Source organism: Aulonocara stuartgranti (genome assembly GCF_965226115.1).
Source record: "Aulonocara stuartgranti genome assembly, chromosome: 17".
In the NCBI taxonomy this organism is placed as follows: Eukaryota; Metazoa; Chordata; class Actinopteri; order Cichliformes; family Cichlidae; genus Aulonocara; species Aulonocara stuartgranti.
Window position 1 is genome coordinate 14,608,143 of NC_138953.1, and position 18,817 is coordinate 14,626,959.

At 37.5% G+C, this 18,817-nt stretch overlaps 1 protein-coding gene across 3 annotated transcripts in view; it reads right to left on the bottom strand.

The window, feature by feature from the left end:
• Window positions 1–890: 890 nt before the first annotated feature.
• The window catches only part of adcyap1r1b (adenylate cyclase activating polypeptide 1b (pituitary) receptor type I), a 38,114-nt gene continuing 20,187 nt past the window's right edge, over window positions 891–18,817 (bottom strand). For 2 of the 3 annotated variants that reach the window (XM_082509893.1, XM_082509894.1), the window contains 12 exons: window positions 13,297–13,393; window positions 10,357–10,470; window positions 10,142–10,245; window positions 9,944–10,041; window positions 9,056–9,188; window positions 8,784–8,937; window positions 8,642–8,702; window positions 8,486–8,555; window positions 8,311–8,402; window positions 7,236–7,365; window positions 6,504–6,545; window positions 891–5,467 (listed from right to left, as the gene is read on the bottom strand). In XM_082509893.1, the coding sequence (XP_082366019.1) occupies window positions 5,075–5,467; window positions 6,504–6,545; window positions 7,236–7,365; window positions 8,311–8,402; window positions 8,486–8,555; window positions 8,642–8,702; window positions 8,784–8,937; window positions 9,056–9,188; window positions 9,944–10,041; window positions 10,142–10,245; window positions 10,357–10,470; window positions 13,297–13,393 (1,488 nt within the window). In that variant the 3' untranslated portion in view covers window positions 891–5,074. The remainder of the gene's footprint in view (window positions 5,468–6,503; window positions 6,546–7,235; window positions 7,366–8,310; window positions 8,403–8,485; window positions 8,556–8,641; window positions 8,703–8,783; window positions 8,938–9,055; window positions 9,189–9,943; window positions 10,042–10,141; window positions 10,246–10,356; window positions 10,471–13,296; window positions 13,394–18,817) is intronic. The other variant, XM_082509895.1, reaches the window with a different exon arrangement.

Genomic DNA, 18,817 nt, shown 5'->3' on the forward strand with positions numbered 1-18,817 from the left:
ATGCTTTTGGCTTCTGCTGAGCTATGTGATAAATGTGTTGCTCTGTTGAAAATTGTATAATTAGGAAGTTAATTTTTATTGTAATGAGGGAAAAAAAGCTATGTATGTTGTGTGGACCTTGCAGTTTAGATTGTTTTCATTTACATTGTAGGAATTGGACAATGCCCCCCCCATTTTACTTATAAGTGTGATGTGAATGTTTCTCATGCAGGTTCCAGTTTACTACATGTGTGCAAGTTTCTGCTTTGGTCTTTGCTTCTACAGGGAGGAGATACATAAGCATACGGCTGGCTTTTAATCAAGCATAGCATTAGTTCACAAAGTGAAGCTCTGCCGCAGGCCCAGTAGATCAGCTGGACTGAGTGTCAGCTCACATCAGCTGATGGCTCAGCTGATATTCGTTTACACGTCCAACTGATAATGAAGAGCAAATTATTTCAACTGTACTTCATTTCATTTTTTTTGTTTTTTAAATAGCACCTATTAACCACAATACTCATCTCAGGGGACTATTGTAGTATATCTTATACTTGCTTGCTGCTTAATGTCGTGTAACAAACAGAGTCATACTACTAAATATAAACATGTAGTAAATGTGCAGAAAGAAATATTATTCTTTTGATGACAATGGACCTCCCTGAAATATTATTAAGTATAATTTTGGTGGTGTCTTTGGCCCTAAATACTAATCCTACAGGAAATGTTGGGTAATGTATAAAAAACTCCATAAAAGAGGGCTGGTGCCACCCTCTGACCCCTCTGGATGTTGCCCTGATTAAATCCTAGAGTGCTCAGTTGTTATATGAACAGCAGTCTTTTAAAAAATAATAATAGTATTTCAAAGATTTACATCTTTGAAATACAAAACAGCATTAACAAACAACATTGAAACAACAAGTTAAAAACATTTATTGTTGATATTTACATGATGTACAAAAAAACCCTTCTAATGTGCACCCCCCCCCCCCCAAAAAAAAAAAGAGAGATCAAATAAAAAGGAGCTGATGAGCAGACAGGAGCAGACTCATAGCAGAGATCTTGAAGTTAATTTTACATTCAGCAATCTGAATCTATGATGAGCCCCATAGCAATCAGTACAATAAAACAATTGAAGAGACAGCATATGTCAAAAAAGAAATTCATTAGAAATCAACTTTGTTGTCATGCTATACAAAAAAAACAACCCAGCAGTTTTTATGGCACTGTACCTTTCCTCATGTTTGTGAACATTAACATTCAAAGGAAAAGTATTTAATGGGTCATGATGGGACTTAAACTACAATCTGATAAAGCATTCACAGTTGAAACCCAATATCTGTGTTCTAGCTTATTAATTGCTTCACCCACTCGTCGGAGGGATTTAAAACAAGGACACAGCTCAGATTCCCTTAATGGCATGGAAGCACGACCCTCCCCTGTGATTACGTCTGCTGGTCAAATGAGATCAAAACGTTTTAAAGCGCATGCATCAGCCGATTAGAGTACAGAGGCATTACAGGAGGCTTTATACTTTTAGCAAACACAATCACCATTTACTAAAAGTAAAAATATGAAAACAATCACAGCGCAGTTTTTGAATGACAGCTATTTACTTTGAACCACAAAAACTTTTTGCAAGGTACACTAGCAGCTTGTTTCTGTCTTGCACATTTACACTGCAGTTTATTTAGTCACAAAGGTTGATTACACACCTTTCAAACACTTTAACTAACTACTTCATTGTCAAAAACAACAGGTTCCTATAGTAACAGCAACATCTTTGTTTGACATCAACATAGTACTGGCAATATAAGGCTCTAACTTTAATTTTAACATTAAAGGAAATCATAAATATATGGTTTAAAACTGGACTGGTGAGATTGTCAAAATGTTTGTGATGAGCTCAACTGAAGACCCCAAGTGAACCAGAGCAGAGGTGGTGATTGACCAGCCCTTTCCCTGTATGACCCCCCTATGGCTGCTGTTGCATCTGCACTGGTATTGTTTTAGCTCAGACTAAATGCATACATAGCAGATTAGCAGGACAACACAGTTTCTGGTCAGCCCTTCTTTTCTCTCTTTGCTTTTGACTCATCTGAACTCCCAGAAAATGTGAATATTTGCAGGTCCAAAGACGCCTTAAGTTTAGGGGGGAAAATGACACTCTTACAGTTACAAATAGTATCTATGTGAATTTATTGGCTACATTTTAATATCATGTAGAGAATTTCTATGTTTATTAAGAGAACCACTGCCTGTAGTTGTAACCTCTTAACATTAACAAGACTACGCATGAATATATATAACCTAGATGTCTACTTTTTTTTAGTCATACTTTCAAATGAGCCAAAGCATTTAACCTAAACATACATTTGTTTAGGACAATGTTATCTTTACTTTAAAATATCTGTTTAAGTGATTTTAGTCCAAGTCCAAGTTATTATTATTTTTAACTTTTGGGGTTTAATATAAGGCATCTTCTTACCTGTAAATCACCAGAATGATATTTATGGTGTAAATTCAAACAGCCGATATGGAAAACAGCTCAAACTATGATAACATGCTGAACTGAGGAGATGTGGTTTTCTTTTGTTATCGGTCATAAATAATGTGTGACATACTTAGCAAAAATGCATTATGCTAATCAAAGAATTTAATCAGTTTTTGAGTTTTAAAGGTCGTGTCTGTCTTTCATATTTAATAGATAAGAGTTTATCTCCTGTAATGAAGAAAACTGTCTTATTTTTTGCAAATCCCCCAACAACAAATCAAAAAGAAAAATCATTAACCCCTTTCTTTACTGGCTCATGAGAACTTTTTCTCATATTTCTGCCATTAAGCAAAAAAAAAAAAAAAAAACAGAAAAAAAAACAACAACCCCAAAACGGCCCACTAAATTAACCATTTATTAGTGTGTAGACGTGATGTTGTGCTGCACTGTACAATGGCCGCTATATTTAGAAGCCATTATACTGTAGCACTGCTTTACTGACAACACTAACTGGTCATGTTCTCTGTGTCTCCTTAAACATGCTTTAAGGACTTTGAAGGCCTCCGGGGTTAAAATTAGTGTGAAGCATTGTAAAAGCACTTTGTAAAACCCTTTACTTTGCAGTTTAGTTTTTCAAAAAGAAAAGACAAATCTCCTTTTATTTGAACTCATCAACAGAAGTCAAAATACTTATTTTGTGCTTAAAGGCACTTTAGGAGACACAAAGTAGAGTCAAACATGGGGTTTTAGAGGATAGCTGAGTCAGACCAAAAGGAAAAATCTGCAGTGACATCAGTTGCAATGCAAACTTGAGCATCGCAAACAGATACGGCTGTGCAAATACTCACTGAAGAGCCGATTCATTTGTCTTTGGAATGAGAAAATTACCATCTTGGTATAAGTAACATCCATCTCAGCGTACTTGTCTTTAAGCAGAATGAGCACATACAGCATCAGTAACAAAGAGCTGTTCCAAGCGAGGAGAAAACCTCATTAATCAAAATAATTCAAACAGATTTTTCAAATGGTCCTCTGTAAGGAGAAAAATACAAAGGTTTTAGCCCGAAAAAGAAGTGCTGTGATGTTTCTCATTTAGACCATTATAGTTTTATACAGTTTCCTCGTGCAATAGGCTGTGGAGGAGATACATGTAGTACATTAGCTCCACAGCAGCCTGATAAACACTAATAACCCTAAGAAAAAGAAAAAACAACATCCAAAAAACACTGAATTCTCACAAACAACCCACGTGGACAATAAATGCAGTTTCATGCAAGCAACTGAACTCATGACATTTCAGTCGTGTGCTCATTTTCATTGACATTTTCTGTACTATCGGCTGTTAAAACTACAGACCTGCTGACTACATCAGTGTCCTCTTCTTAGACTTTCTAGAGATTAAAAAAAAGGCCTGTTTGTGGTCGCATTTGCAAACCTTAGCACTGTGGACACATCTGAAGATCAACATGATACATATTTTTAACTTTAATGGCATATTACACAGAAATATGTCCATATAATAATCTAGTAAATACTGATTGGTGAAAATTTTCTGTGACAGAAGTTGTCTTCAACTACCTTTATATTGTTTTAAATCTGTCACAGCTGAGGCTGCGAATGATAATACTAAGCTTACACACAGTCACTGTTTGTGCATCGCGGGTGCTGCAGTCATTGATAGAAAAAAAGAGGATGGCTTTTTCAGTGTTTTATATGCACCGAAACTGAGGAGACAAAGAGGGATTGTTTTGAATGCGAGTATGATGCCAATGAAACTGGCCAGGTTTGCTTTAGAGTCCCTGATTCAGTCATTAACACTGATAAAGAGGCTGAAAAAGAGAAACTTTCCTCCATGTTCAGGGTATTAAATATACAGCTTCTTTTAAAAGATTACTCCTGGTGTTTAGGGTTAGGGACCCACACCAGAATAAACTGGAGTAGCAGCAGCACTTATCCTTAATTTACATGCTCAGATTGGGGCAGGCTTCACTTCCATGTGACACAAATTATTATTAATATTTATTTATTTTATTATTTTTTCAACCTCATCTTTCACACATCTCCACAGTGTGTAACACAATCGTTTTGTTAAAAAATCCAAAGTCCCAGTTGAGATAAGCGTCGGACACGGAGGACAACAGTTTGTACAAGCTAATAGGAAACTAATCTTCATATTTAAATCCAGCGGCGTGTCCCAGTAAAATATTTACATCAGAGTCACCAGTGTTTACTTTCTTCAGTTAAATCACTTTCCATGGCACAGGCGCTAGGAGATTAATTAAGGAATTAAGTGTAAAGTCATCTAAAATGTATCTTGAGAAAAGTGTGAAACCTGAAGACCAAAGTGTCCTCAGACAGACTGGAATGATCAGTGTGATGGGATACATACTGTATTGTAGAGCTATTTGGTCCCTCTGTGTTGCAAAGCAAATACTGCAACACCAGACAATTCTGAACACCAATACAATATATACAGAGAGAGCCGGCACACATGCCTTTTTAGTGGGGTTCCAGAACGGGAGAGTGAACCTACAGGCTGCACCTGAATGTGTCATTCAATTCACCTGTCATGACCTGTTTGGTCATATTTCATTGGATGTGGACTCAGACAAGTGGCTGTTCTGGGTCGCTGGAGGTGAGTTGGGTTTCCATCATGATTTCATCGGGGTACGGGTTGGGGTAGGGATTGAGGAACGGGTTGGTGAGGCTGGTCATTGGGAGGATTGTAGGTTTGGTGGCATCAGGTCCGGAGGCGGCAGTGTCGTCATCAGACTTGGCGTCCCCGAGAGCGCTGCTCAGGTGGCTGGAGTCTCGGCCTGCAGGCTGGACATGCGGATCTGCGAGCTGCTCTTGCTGAGGATGGACAGCTGCGTCCCCCCGTTCACCCCACTGCTCGCCAACGAAGGATGCCGGTGCTTCAGGTCCACAGCAAAGTACCTGTTCACCGTCCAGCTGCGCCATTTCCTCTTGATCTCCGATTGCACCTTGAGGGATATACTTCACAAGGTCATTATTAATGGACCTCGCTGGAAAGAGACAAGCTCAGTGCCTTCAGGCTCTACATTTCTGAGTGGACTGTAAACAGTCATTTTCTTGTACCAGAAAATGCAGTCTCATGGTTTTACATCTACACACAGTTAAATTAGTCATGCATTCTATTCTAAGAAAGTGCTGAGCTCCAAAAAAAAGTTTCTACTAAAGGGATGAAAATGCGAATGTGCCAGACTCCCTTTACCCCTCGTATTTTTTACAACCTGTTAAACTGAAGAAAGTGTATGTAAAACACACAACATCTTTAAAATTACAAGGGCACGCTGAGACAATGTTTTCTGCTGAGGTCAGTGCTCACTTTCACAATTCATAGCTAGGGAAAAGTCTCTTCATGAACTAATTAATAATGATAAAGTTACAATTAAAAAATATTGTTCAGTACAACATTTTTCTACACTGGGTCATAGTGTTGCTGCCACATTAGCTGTTACACTGTGTTGCTACATTATGTTGTAGACTTCATCTATTTATTCTCCTCTAACACACAGTGTTTACCTGCTGTTGGTTTACCATTATGTCATGTCATTTATTTATCAAACTTTATTATTACTGTCCTTTTTTATTTAATACTTTTTAAAATTTATATGTTCCTTTTTTTTATCCTTTATTTATGTAGTTTTCAGAACTGCAAAGTGTTTGTGTAAGAGCATTTTGATTGGCATCAAACTCTAGACAGACCATGGTGTGCTGCAGAAAGGTGACATAATTCATTTAAAAAAATAAGAATATTAATAGTAAAAATGTTTTGACTGTAAATGATATTTTTTTTCACTTCAAATTGAATTCTTTAAATATTGACTTAATTAGGAAATATCTGGTGGAGACCCCAAAAATAAAGTGCATTTCTGTTCAATGCAGAGATTCATAACTCAAACCTCAGATCTCATGTATAAATATTTGGATTGAGAGATTATGTGCTGTTATAAAGTACTTTAATAACACCAATGTGTTGTGGTGATAGCTTGCTATAAAAAAGACTTACCTCTCCATTCAGGAAGCAGTAGAGGACGGCCACCACAAAGCCCTGAAGAAACACAGAAAGTCAGAGCATGAGACAAAGAGACTAACTCATCTAAAGTGAACACGATGCAGTCAAGAATCCTTCTGCTTGACTTTAACCATTAATGTGGCAGTTTCAGCTCAGGATGGATGGCTGAATATGCAGGGTGAATAAGTCACGCTGCAAGATGCTGCCTTCTAGTGGAGGTTTATAAATGTTGCTAGCAAAATGTTCTAAATTTTGACTTTGGATTTGAAAATAAATGTAAAAAAATGTTTAGACCTACTTTGCTCATTTCCAGCTCCAGATTTAAATTCTTTGACACTACTAGATCAGAATTTTGTAACTTAAGACTTCAAATTATTAATTATTATTAATTATCTTACTGGGCCTTGAAGCATCCCCTCAGTTCACCCTCTGTGTGAAACAAGTTGTTTTAGCTTCCTTCTCACTTTCTTTAAGTCACATTTATTCTGACTGGCTGCCACCCATAAAGAAAAAGTTTGAATAGGGGGTGGGCAGAGGTTCTGTGCTAATATTAAGGATGTTGTCTCCCTATAAATACAGATCATAAACAACAACAACAACAGCTATAAAAACAGATCAAAGAGTAGAAAGAAACTGATGCACTGCCACAATATAGACTGAAAGTTTTTTTCTGAAAATGTAGGCATTATCCTTGCCTACATTAGGCTATGCAGGAGAAATAATTACCTGGAAGGATCCGAGCCCAAGCTCAAATACCAGACGTTCCCTCTTGCTGACATTCTCAGGAGAGAAGGCGAACACAGTGTAGTGGATCCCGAACAGAGGAATCAGCAGCAGAGTGGAGCGTGCCAACCTCCTGTAAAGCAAACGCATGAAACACACTCATCATCATCACCATCACAATGAGAGAGCTGTTCTACCAATGTGTCAGTCCTCATACACAGAAGACTAAATTTACAGTAGGGCATATATGCATGAGGATAAATATGCCATTTCAAGGTTTCAAGGTTTTAAATTCAGTCAGTAACATATCTGTAACTTATATATCTATAACTAAACACTTTCCCCCACAATCAGATCAGCGTGAGCTCTGAAAAAGCTGGCAAATCAGAACTTTAACTTGGAGAATAAATAATAGGGTTCCAGGAATCATGGAGCTTAACCCAAGCTCCCACAAGGCTCCAGCTTCCTCCCACAGTGCAAAGGCATGCATGTTACATTGACTGTAGGCATGAATGTGAGTGTGAATGGTGATAGCCCTGTGATAGACTGCTCAAAGCTCCAGTGCCCCTGAAATGTAAGGATGGACAGCTGGACTACATAGTCATCCATATGTATTCAGATCTATCCACAAATGGGTCTGTGACACTGGGGTTACTATTGTATATAGTGAGGTGACTAAATGTAGTCAAGTAAAAAGTGAAATATGTTCTACAAAAATGGAAAGACAAAGTTAAAGTTTTAAGATGCAGAAATACTGAATTTGTCTCCAAAATACCTCAATTTTTTAAAAGTAAATGCTAATAATAATGTGCTAATAATGTGTTTTCATTAACAGTGAAGCAAACTGCATGACAATTCCAAAACTTATAGATAGGGAGAAACGCTCTCCTTATTGGGTAAAAAGTACTTGTTGTTAATTAATTACACAATGAAACACTTGTTATGTTTTAGCACTGATCACAAAATGGTATAAAATTATGTTAAATACACAAATAAGATATTAAACACATTCAAAACAAAATGCATTTACATCTTAACTCATCTAATAAGAAACTTTATGTTAATGTCAAGTACTTACAGGTAAATACTGGATTCATTTCCACCAATATCTGGAGATTGTAACTTCTGAACCAGGATGATGATGATGCCAATGAACAGCACAAAGTTAACCTGTAGAATAAACCAGTTGTATAAAAGTAATACAAATATACTTGACAAAAGAAAGACTGTGTTTTTGCATCCTGGCTTCTCACCATAATTGAAGCCAGCACGGGTCCTTTTATCACCCACCAGATGGCAGCATGGTCATTCATGTCCCAGCAGCTAAGAGTGCATATGATAAAATGAAATGTTCAGCACATATGCAACAAAAACATGAGACTCTACTTACAGTGTTATTCATAACTCACCCTATATCATCAAAGTGCAGCCTCAGCACTGCCCAGATGGTCACACACACCGTCGGGGTCCCTGAAACCAACATCACCAAGTAAACAACATGACATTTGGAAATATGAATACAACGATAGCATGGCATGTAAGACATCTCACCCCAGCCTATTATGATGTACCAATAGAAGTATCTTTTCTCAGGGAAGAAGGTCTCCACTAGTAACGTGAAGAGATACAGACCCTCGATGAAGAGCCAGAAGTAGTTAGAAAGAACACAGTAGTGGAAGAATATCATCACCGCTCGACACTCCAGCTTCAAGAAAAGACAGATAAAAGCAACGTGCAAGAGAGTGTCAGCAAAGGTGCCACAAACCATCACCAGCATGAGTACAGCCTGCTTTACTGGCACATGTGCAGCTTGTTTTACTCACAGTGTGTATGAAGCAGTGCTCGCTGTCCTCTTTTGCATACAACACGCCGTCTTTGATGAAGACAGAAATAGCTCTTAAGATGAATGACACAAAGAGGTTCATGTGGATGAAGTTCCTGGTACAGTGCAGCTTCCTGTGTGAAGGAATAAATGTGAACACTCTGGATAAAAATTGATTATTTTGTAACTAATATTTTCTTTTCCCTGATAAACACACACAAGTGCTGTTCTGCAAAACACTGATTCACTGTTAACACATAGACAGGATACCAGTGTTAGAAGCATAAGTACTACTACTTCTGCCACATTAATTAGTGTCCATAGCCACTTGAGGCTGGCTCCAAAAGCATATCAGTCTCCAGAGACTTCCATAGGAAAATGTCCAAAAGGTAATACCAGTAATATGACCAATTTGGGTTTTTCTAAATCTGAAGTTAGGGGCGTGGCCATTTTGACTGTGAACCACTGAACTGGACCTCTCTGCTGTATTTGGAAACATTTTAATAATAATTAATATGGACTGCTAAGCAGAACAGACTACTCAAATAGTTTGTGCTTCAGTGTTGGTGAGTGAAATTTCAGTGTTTATTGTAGTGCGATAATAAAGACCTATTGGCAGGTATCTGCGTGTTTAACCTGTGGAGTTTATGGATGCCGTATCTTTTATATACAGTCAAGTCTGTCAGATCCTCACACTAACAATTTGTACCAACTTCATAAACTGAGCATCCACAGGCTGACTCATAAATGGCACAGAAAGATTCCATTACAAAGACGAGGTCCTTAGTACTCTTTACTTCACCTGTCAGTGGTTTTGATCTTGTAGCAGATGCATTTCATCTGGTTTAAAGTCAGTCTTATCTCCTATAAGACGTACAGTATTTCTCACCTGAACCTGCACAGGATGACCATGGCTGTGGTTAGAGAGACCAGAGAGGTGCTGTAGCCCACAGTGTACAGAGCTTTCACTGACACGTAATACATGTCCTACAATGGTGATAGAGACACAGAGCATTTCATGTAGAAAATGTCAAATACAACTGTGCATTAGACACAGTTGCAGATGCTGAGGTGCTGTTTAACTCACAGGGTGGGTGCTGTTTCCTTCCTCGTACAGGCAGGCATCAAGATAGTGGGGAAAGGGCTCCGACCAACCAAACTGAGTGCAATTGCGGCTAACCTTTCCCAATTCTGCAGACACAGAGCCCTTTATTTACTTACAGTAAACACGCCAAACACACCAATGTAATTCTACAGCAGTAGAGCTGTCTGAAATATAAAGATAAATGTATAGAAACAGACCGTAGTCTTCTTCACTCATAAACTGAGAGAAGAGTTCAGGACAGTTGACCTCAACCACCTCCCCGAGCCTGGCAGGCTGCCAACATGTCAGATTGTCCCAAAACCACGGGCAATCTGGGGACACGACGGGGAGAAAAGCTCAGTGCTCAAGTCCAAAAAGCCATATGTTCATTTCATATCACTGCTACTATATCAAATTACATTTTGACCAGGTACCTTTTCTTTGTTTCCATCTAATTGGTCTTTGGACTAAATAAATCAATTATCAGACTACTACATGATGATAGTAGTAAAAAATAGTCTTTGCTGTTGCATCTTTTTCTACAACACTTTTATACAGGGATCGGTTTGCATCAGAAATCAAGGAGCAAGTCTCATAGATTTGTAACCTTTTAATTTGTTATTCTGTTTGAGTGTATTTACATGTCACTCTAAATTAGACACAGTTTTAAAGGATAACTGGAAAACAACTGGATATTTTAGCTTTAACTATAACTAATAATTTGTTGTGTAGTTACATTGGTGAGGTATGCCCTAATTTGATGATGTGGTGTGTTTGATGTCAAACATTCCAACGAAAAACACTAAAAAGCTGTGTTGAAAAGCTACCAAATAATTTGTCCCTTTTTTTTCTTCTGTGTCATAAAATATGATAGTGACAAGCCATCTTTTAGATTTATTGTGGGATTCTGCTGCCATTTTGTCCAGCATATATACATATATATATATATATATATATATATATATATATATATATATATATATATATATATATACTGTTCCATGATTTGTCCCATTGCAATTAGGGAAGTTCTACAAAAACAGACTTATTTCAATTAAACTCTCGATTTAAACCCCGCAAAATGTGCTTTTTAAAAAAGGTATTCACAAACTAATGAAGCTCAGTGAGTAAATGTTAAGTAATTGGTCCCCATGTGTTCCACTGCCCCCTCAAAGTGAACAGTGGGCAGTGAACCAACATAAAGAACGGTTCTTTAAACAGAGCAACTGCACAACAACACCCTGGCTTGAATTATAATCAATCAATCAACTCAGCCATTCAACTTCTGCTCCAGATGCTCTCCTTTTAGTGTTAATTTAGTGTTGCATTTTGAATGTCTAAAGCTCACTTAAAACAGACCTTGAGTTAGAAATGGAGAGATGCCTGCAGAAAGCATGTAAAGTGGTACATCAGGTTTAAATTCTGTTTTTAGGACATTGTTGTTAGTGGTTGTTGTGACTGTTTTTTGCAAATAGTACAATGGGCTCTATATTCCATGCTTATATTATCATTAAAGTTTTAATATTAGCACTGGTCTGAAGTTCTGTGGTACTGGTTACATAGTTTGCTTTTGTGTTTTGAAGCCAATTTCATGATGACAACAGCTTCTAGCTCATCTCAGTTCAGTGCAATTGCCATTTCTTTGTGTGTTTCAATTGCCCGAGTGATTTTCTTCTGTGCTGCCCCTCCCTTAGGCCAGTTCTGCCAGAGGTTTCTTCTTCATGGGTGTAACATGTTCCAAAGTAATCTGTTATTTTAATCAGTGAAATACTTGAAATACTGAATTATTTCTATGATTTCTAGTGCCATCACATGCAGCTAATGAAATGAAACATCATCTGGGTAGTGTAGGAAGGGTTGAAAAAATTTATATGGACTAAGTCTACCTAAAGACCAGTTGAATTAACATTTGCTAGAAGGCAGTAGGTTAACAGTCCAGGAATGTCAAAAACATCTTCCTGCCCTAGATTTAACAATACATTCTGCAGACTAGTAGACAGACAGCACAGACCATTAGGAAATGGGGGGTGAATCAGGATCTAACAACGTAGTCTAAGCACTGCTTTAATCAGTGAGCTTTCCTGTCAGAGATTATTAAACCTGCAGTTGTAAAAAATTGGTGCACATATACGTTAATGATATGGTTATATATGTGTGTCTGTTAAACCGACTCTTTGTATTTGACAGTGAATTTGTCCCAAAAAGTGAACATGTTTTGTTTCTCAAATTCAACTACTGCTGAAATGTTTGTAATATGCCAAGAAACCATGATATTACAATTTAAAATCTATACACGCAAACACCAAAAACAACTGCTAGACTCCCACAACCCACATGAAAAAGATATATATAAATCTTATAAAGTTTGTCTTGTGTGAAACTTGTATGAAAAGCATACAAGAGTGAAAACAGATACAAGAACCCTTGAAAAATTATATAAATTAAACTTGTATGTTTTGGATACTTACTAAAACAACATATGAAAGTAATGAGAAAGTGGCCACTTTAATGAGTGAATCATATAAGTTTTTACTATTTCTTTTCCATATGGGAATGGTTGCACAATAGTTGGAAAGTATTTAAGTAGCTAATGTTAGTTTACTCTGTAAGATTATCTAAATTCTAGCACCACAAAAAAGTTTTTAACAACACATAACAAATGTTTTTTTATTAAAGGTCTGTGGAGACAAAATAAAAGGCAAGGCTGGATATATATGACAAAGGGTTGTTGAATATGGAACAGTTCGCCGTTAGTTTCTGACAGTGAGAGTTAAGTCAGAAACTAAGGTCACAAAGGAGAACTGACACAAGTTGCCCATAGTTTTAATATTCCCTTCATTCATCATCTAATCAGCCAGAGAGACAGCTGTCACTCACCGATCAACTTTCATTTTCAGAATCATCATCACAAGACACTAACAACTAAAGCACGTGCCCTTGCTCCAAAAATACAGTCTTCCTGTGGCCTCATTAGTTATCCGATGCTTCAAATCAAGCACAGAGGCTATGAACTGTGAGGTTCGTTTTTTAAAAAACATTTTCCAAGGATCAGGTGAGTCATCTACAGTTTGTGGAGTTATCACCAGCTCATTAGCACGAAGAATCCAAAGATGCTTCTGTTTTAATACAAGTTTATCATGAAGGCAACAAAGACTCACCAAATTCTTGATTGTTGGAATCCAAGGCCATCATTTCCATGCATTTCTCCTGCTCCATCTTGATCACACAGTTAGAGGGGACCTGTTGGCTTGAAATCTAGAAGACAATACACACCCACACAGGGACACACACACATACAGAGAGTGTGTGTGTGAGTGAGAGAGAGAGAGTCAAGCAGCTAAAGAGCACATAGAAAAGATTCAAAGGCAAAGTGCTTGGTTGCTTCATTAGCCACTCATGTGCTTCAATCTACTGTGGGAGAGGTCTAAGTCCTGGGATCTGTCTGAAATCCCAACCAATTAAACTAATCATTTCAGAGCTGCTGGCTCTCTCTCCATTCTAACTGACCCACAGGACGACATTATTCCAATGAAAACAAGTCAGGAAAGATGAGCCTTTTTCACACCACACGTTGCCAAGCTTTAGTCCCATCTGTTCTGAACCACAGACATGAAGTTTATAATTGTGCTCTCCAGACATCCAGACACGGATGACTGCATGGCTACGACTGCAGACATGGAGGTTATGACCAGGGGCACATCATTTACAGCCCCTATGGTGAGGATCAAGGTATGAACATGTCTCTGTGCTGGCGTCAGTCCAGGAGACTCCACGTGTTAGCTTCAAGAGGAATATTAATCTGCTGAATAACATGGATAAGCTTCAAACATCTGGCATACACTGAGTGCAGTTTGTTAATAAATATTTATTATTTGATGTAATGATTTAACATAAATATTATTTTAAAAAATGTTGTAGCTTAATTTACCAGGTAGCATAATTGGTTTGAAATAATTTTCAGTTTCATGTATCTTAAACCTTTCCTTTATACAGCTTGTCCATTGTTTGATTGCATCCTTTTCAGGCCATCATGTCTATAGAGCAAAGCTGAAGCTGGTGTTCTTTAATCAGAAGGAACAAACTGTCACTTGTCAGTAGGACGATTCTGAAAACAAACTGTAAGCCTATTAAAAATACAATTCTTTGACCTTGACTGAAAATGAAGATGGGGATTTCTCAGATATATACACAGGTGTACATGGATGTAATAATTAGAGCTAACTTGCATTTGAATGTTCATGAGTCACTGGTTTGCAGGTATTCAGAAACAGGACAGAGGCAAGTAAACACTGTTTAAGCTTTCAAATGGTAAATGATGACTTGAAAGAAGAGTGTTGGTGATTTGCAGTATGTGAATATTAATGAAACCAAGTTAAATAAGGAGAGATCACTTGGAAGAACCCAACATGATTTATTGAGATAGAGATAGATAGAAATGAATTTATTTGGCAATTAGACTCCGATGACCCATCATGGCAGTATGGAATCCCAGCAGTGATAGGATTTAGGACAGTACTCTGTGGAGTCTAGAGATTGGTGGTGAAGATGAAGACTGAGGTTTGGATGGAGCTCTGACTGAGGTGTCTGTGAGGTGGAGATGGGAAGGAGGTGGGTTGCACGAATGACAGCCTGAAAGGGAGAACGACGGAGAGCACAAATTTAAACCATGTAAAGTGGAGGCTGACAGGCTCGAAGAAGGCTTGCAAGAAGATGACTGGACTAGAGTAATGACGTCAGTGTTGAGACTGACAGTGTGGGAAAGCAGTAGACATGTACACAGAAAAGCAGGGACAGAAGGCAGATGAGTGATTAAAGATCTTCCTCATTGAACTTAAGCATATGCTTCATTTTTGATGATGTAAGTACTAATAGTGCACTGCATGTACACCCACAAAATTTTCAGACCTTATCTTGTAATTATGAGATGATGTACAATGGACTAATGAGCCAATAAATATAATTATCCCAGTAATTTGGATAATCAGGCTTTGTGATTTATAGATTCGGTCAAAAATCATTTACTATATAGATAGATTTGCAAACTAAAGTACATTTCAAGTAAAGTAAATTGAAACCACTTGGTTAAAATGTCAAGAACATCCACTCATGTGTTTCAATTAGTGTCTGTTTAACTCAGATTAAAGTTGCTGAAAATTACATCCATTAATCAAAAGAAGAGATCTATTCTAGTAAAACAAATGGAAACACTTGTATTGGGCATTTTGGCTACAGATACATTTCAGCTGTTGCTAAATATAGCAAACCTTTGTGTATTGATAAATCACACAATTGGATAACAATTGTTGATTCTCTGTGTTTTAGATTTAGCATCTAACTAAAATATGTTTTTATTTTCATTCATGTAGACATTAAAGTCCACGATCAGTTCCTCGGCAAAGACCAAGGAACTGATCGTGGACTTCAGGAAGACCAGGAAACACTTGACCCCTGTTTCAATCCAGGGGGTCAGTGTTGACATTGTGGAGGACTATAAATACCTTGGAGTACACATTGACAATAAACTGGACTGGGCTAAAAACACCACAGCACTTTACAGGAAGGGCCAGAGTCGTCTCTATTTTTTGAGGTGACTGAGGTCCTTCAACATCTGCCAGAAAATGCTGAGGATTTTCTATGAGTCTGTGGTGGCCAGTGCGATCCTCTATGCTGTTGCATGCTGGGGGAGCAGGCTGAGGGTCGCAGATGCCAACAGACTTAATAAACTGATCCGTAAGGCCAGCAATGTTGTGGGGATGGAGCTGGACTCCCTCAAGGTGGTGTCGGAGAGGCGGATGCTGTCCAAGATAAAGACAATGTTGGATAACACCTCCCACCCACTCCATGACATGTTGGTCAGTCACAGGAGCTCGTTCAGTGAGAGACTGAGATTACCGAAAAGCACCACTGAACGACACAGGAAATCATTCCTGCCTGTGGCCATCTCCCTGTACAACGCATCCACTTAACACACTGTTTGCTGCTACAGCTACACATGTTTCTTTTCCAAATATTTATCTATAAGTGACTTATGTATGTATGTATGTATATATATGTATATATTGTACTATTCTTAGTTAGCGTATTGTCTGTCTTGTCTTAATGTTGGTTTAAAATGGAGCACTGTAACAAAAAATAATTTCCCCCAGGGATCAATAAAGTATTCTGATTCTGATTCTGATTCTGAAACTGACTGCATTGGCTTGCAGTAGGGACGTGATTGAAATGTGGGCTGTGAATTTTATTAAACTCTGAGGTGTAGAAAAACATCCACCCTGCCGAGTTCCACATTCTGCTTTTAGATTTTAGATTTTAGACTTTGGGACTGCTCTCTAAGTGCATATGAGACTAAGTCATAGGAAGCAGAGGTATTAAAATGATAAGTGGCTTGAGAGGCAAAGAAATACAGTGTATTCGGCTTCCTCTGTTTATGTCTCTGCTCTGTAACCTCCTGTGGTTATATCATATCTGTCTGCCCTTGGTCACACTGCATCAGATCAGCATCAAATATTAGTATGTTGCTTGTCTGACTAAACTTGATCGTGGGTTTTTATTCTTATTTCAGTAGATTGTTATGTGAATCTTACAACAGCTCAGAATGAAGTTGAACTAGTTTACAGGTTTTTCCCATCAAAAAACTAAATAATTGGGGGGGAGGGATAAATAGGGATTTGTTTTAAATCCCTATTTTACAGATTACTTATTTTAATTATTTTAAATTAACCAAAGAGATTTTTATTCTTTATTAAATAATTATTAAATATTATTTATTTATTAAACACACCTAAATACCTCCCTCACATTTTCTCAGTTTAGACATTTTTCATACGTTTTCTGTGTGCTATTGTGAATAAAATATGGGTTTATAAGTTTTGCAAATTCATTTTATTCAGTTTTTATTTTCACTTTACACGGAATTGCAACTTTTTGGGAATTGGGGTTGTCATCCAGGGAGTGTCTCCATTCTTTTACCAGCTCCAGCAGAAAAACACGTTGACAAGGAGAGATTTCTTTGAAGGTCAGACACTTTCTAAAGACTCATCTTAATAATTCTGAAACAAGAGCTAGCTTATAATTTAAACCTGTGTTTGAGAGACTGCATTTTAAAAAGGCATGTAATATTATTAATGATGTTAATAATGATAATAATTTATTAATGATGCATTAAGAACAGAGACAATTAAACATGAATTGTCTCAGGAAGGATTGTGAATGAATTGTGAGTTGGGAATGGATTTGTATTGTGTTAATGCTAGGCGCTGTCTGTATTCTTCTCTGGCGGAAAAAGGACATGTCAACCTTTAAATCCTGTATTTGTATTCCATATGTCCTTAGTGCCAGATGAAGGGTTTTGAACAGACTTGGCAACCATTGCTCTGTCTTCTGTTATACAGAACAAGATGCTAAATAAATTTCCTCGTTTTTGGTTAGCACTGGTTTGTGTGGGTATATGCAGCATCGTTCACTGACTGACTTGTACAACTGAAGCACTATATTCAATCTAAAAGTTTTCACTTGCATTGTACATGTTTCTTAATAAAATATTTGAAACAGACTGATATTAAACTGAGCTTAGCAGTAGCTATCATTACAAAACATACACACTAGCAAAACAATCAAGTCATAAGACAACGGTTACTGAAGATTGCAAATGTATGATTTAGAATTAAAGGAAAGGGGACCATAAATAAAGTTGGTATATCTGGCAAGAGAGTTATTACAGTTATGATAGTTTTAACAGACAAATTGAAATATATATTATTTAAAAGCATATATATGTTAGCAAAACAACATTGGCCAGTACATTATTATATAATTCTAACAGTACCAATAACATAACACTGGTTTATGTTTACAAAGTTGCAAAGTTTAGTTTGAAAGAACTTCAAATAACTTTAAACACATACTTGGTAATTTTGTAACAATTGTAAATTATTTTGGATATCCACACAAGGTAGTAGCTTTATCATGATACAGGATACAAGGCCTGTTGAGTCTGTGTTTTGTCCCATCATCCTCCCCTCACCACCAACTAGTTCTGGCAAATGACTGGCCCTCCATGACCCCGGTCCTGTTAAAAGTGTGTTTTTCCTTCCCACTGTTGCCAAGTGCTCACATATACCCAGTGCTGGGAAGGTTACTTTTAAAATGTATTCCAGTACAGATTACAGAATACATGCCCCAAAATGTATTTTGTAACGTGTTGTCAATGAGAGTAACGTATTCTGAATACTTTGGATTACTTAATATATTACCATGCTTTTTACAACTACATGAATGTACTATTGCTGTGTGATTTATTGCTTTTACTGAAGGTTATTCGTCATAGCAATGCCAACTAGATTTTTAAATCTTAATATAAAATGAGTAACAGGGTGGACATTAGGTGAGGCTGCACTTTTTTCAGTGATCTCGTATAGAAAACTATTCCGCTCCTATATAAAACAGGTCCGCAGCTCCGAACCGTAAAGGTGTAAAACCGTAAAGGGACCTCTGGCTAATACGTCAGGTTCTGTGTCGGGCTCGTAGCCAAAAACTAGCTTTACTTTGTTGTCTGGGTCAACTTTGCTAGTGAGAGACAGAGAGAGGCGTTGAAAGGCTCCAACGGAACTTATTGTTTCAGAGGAAAACACGAACACAGTGTACAGTTGAGTCTTAAAAGCTTTCTTACAGCTGGGCTCG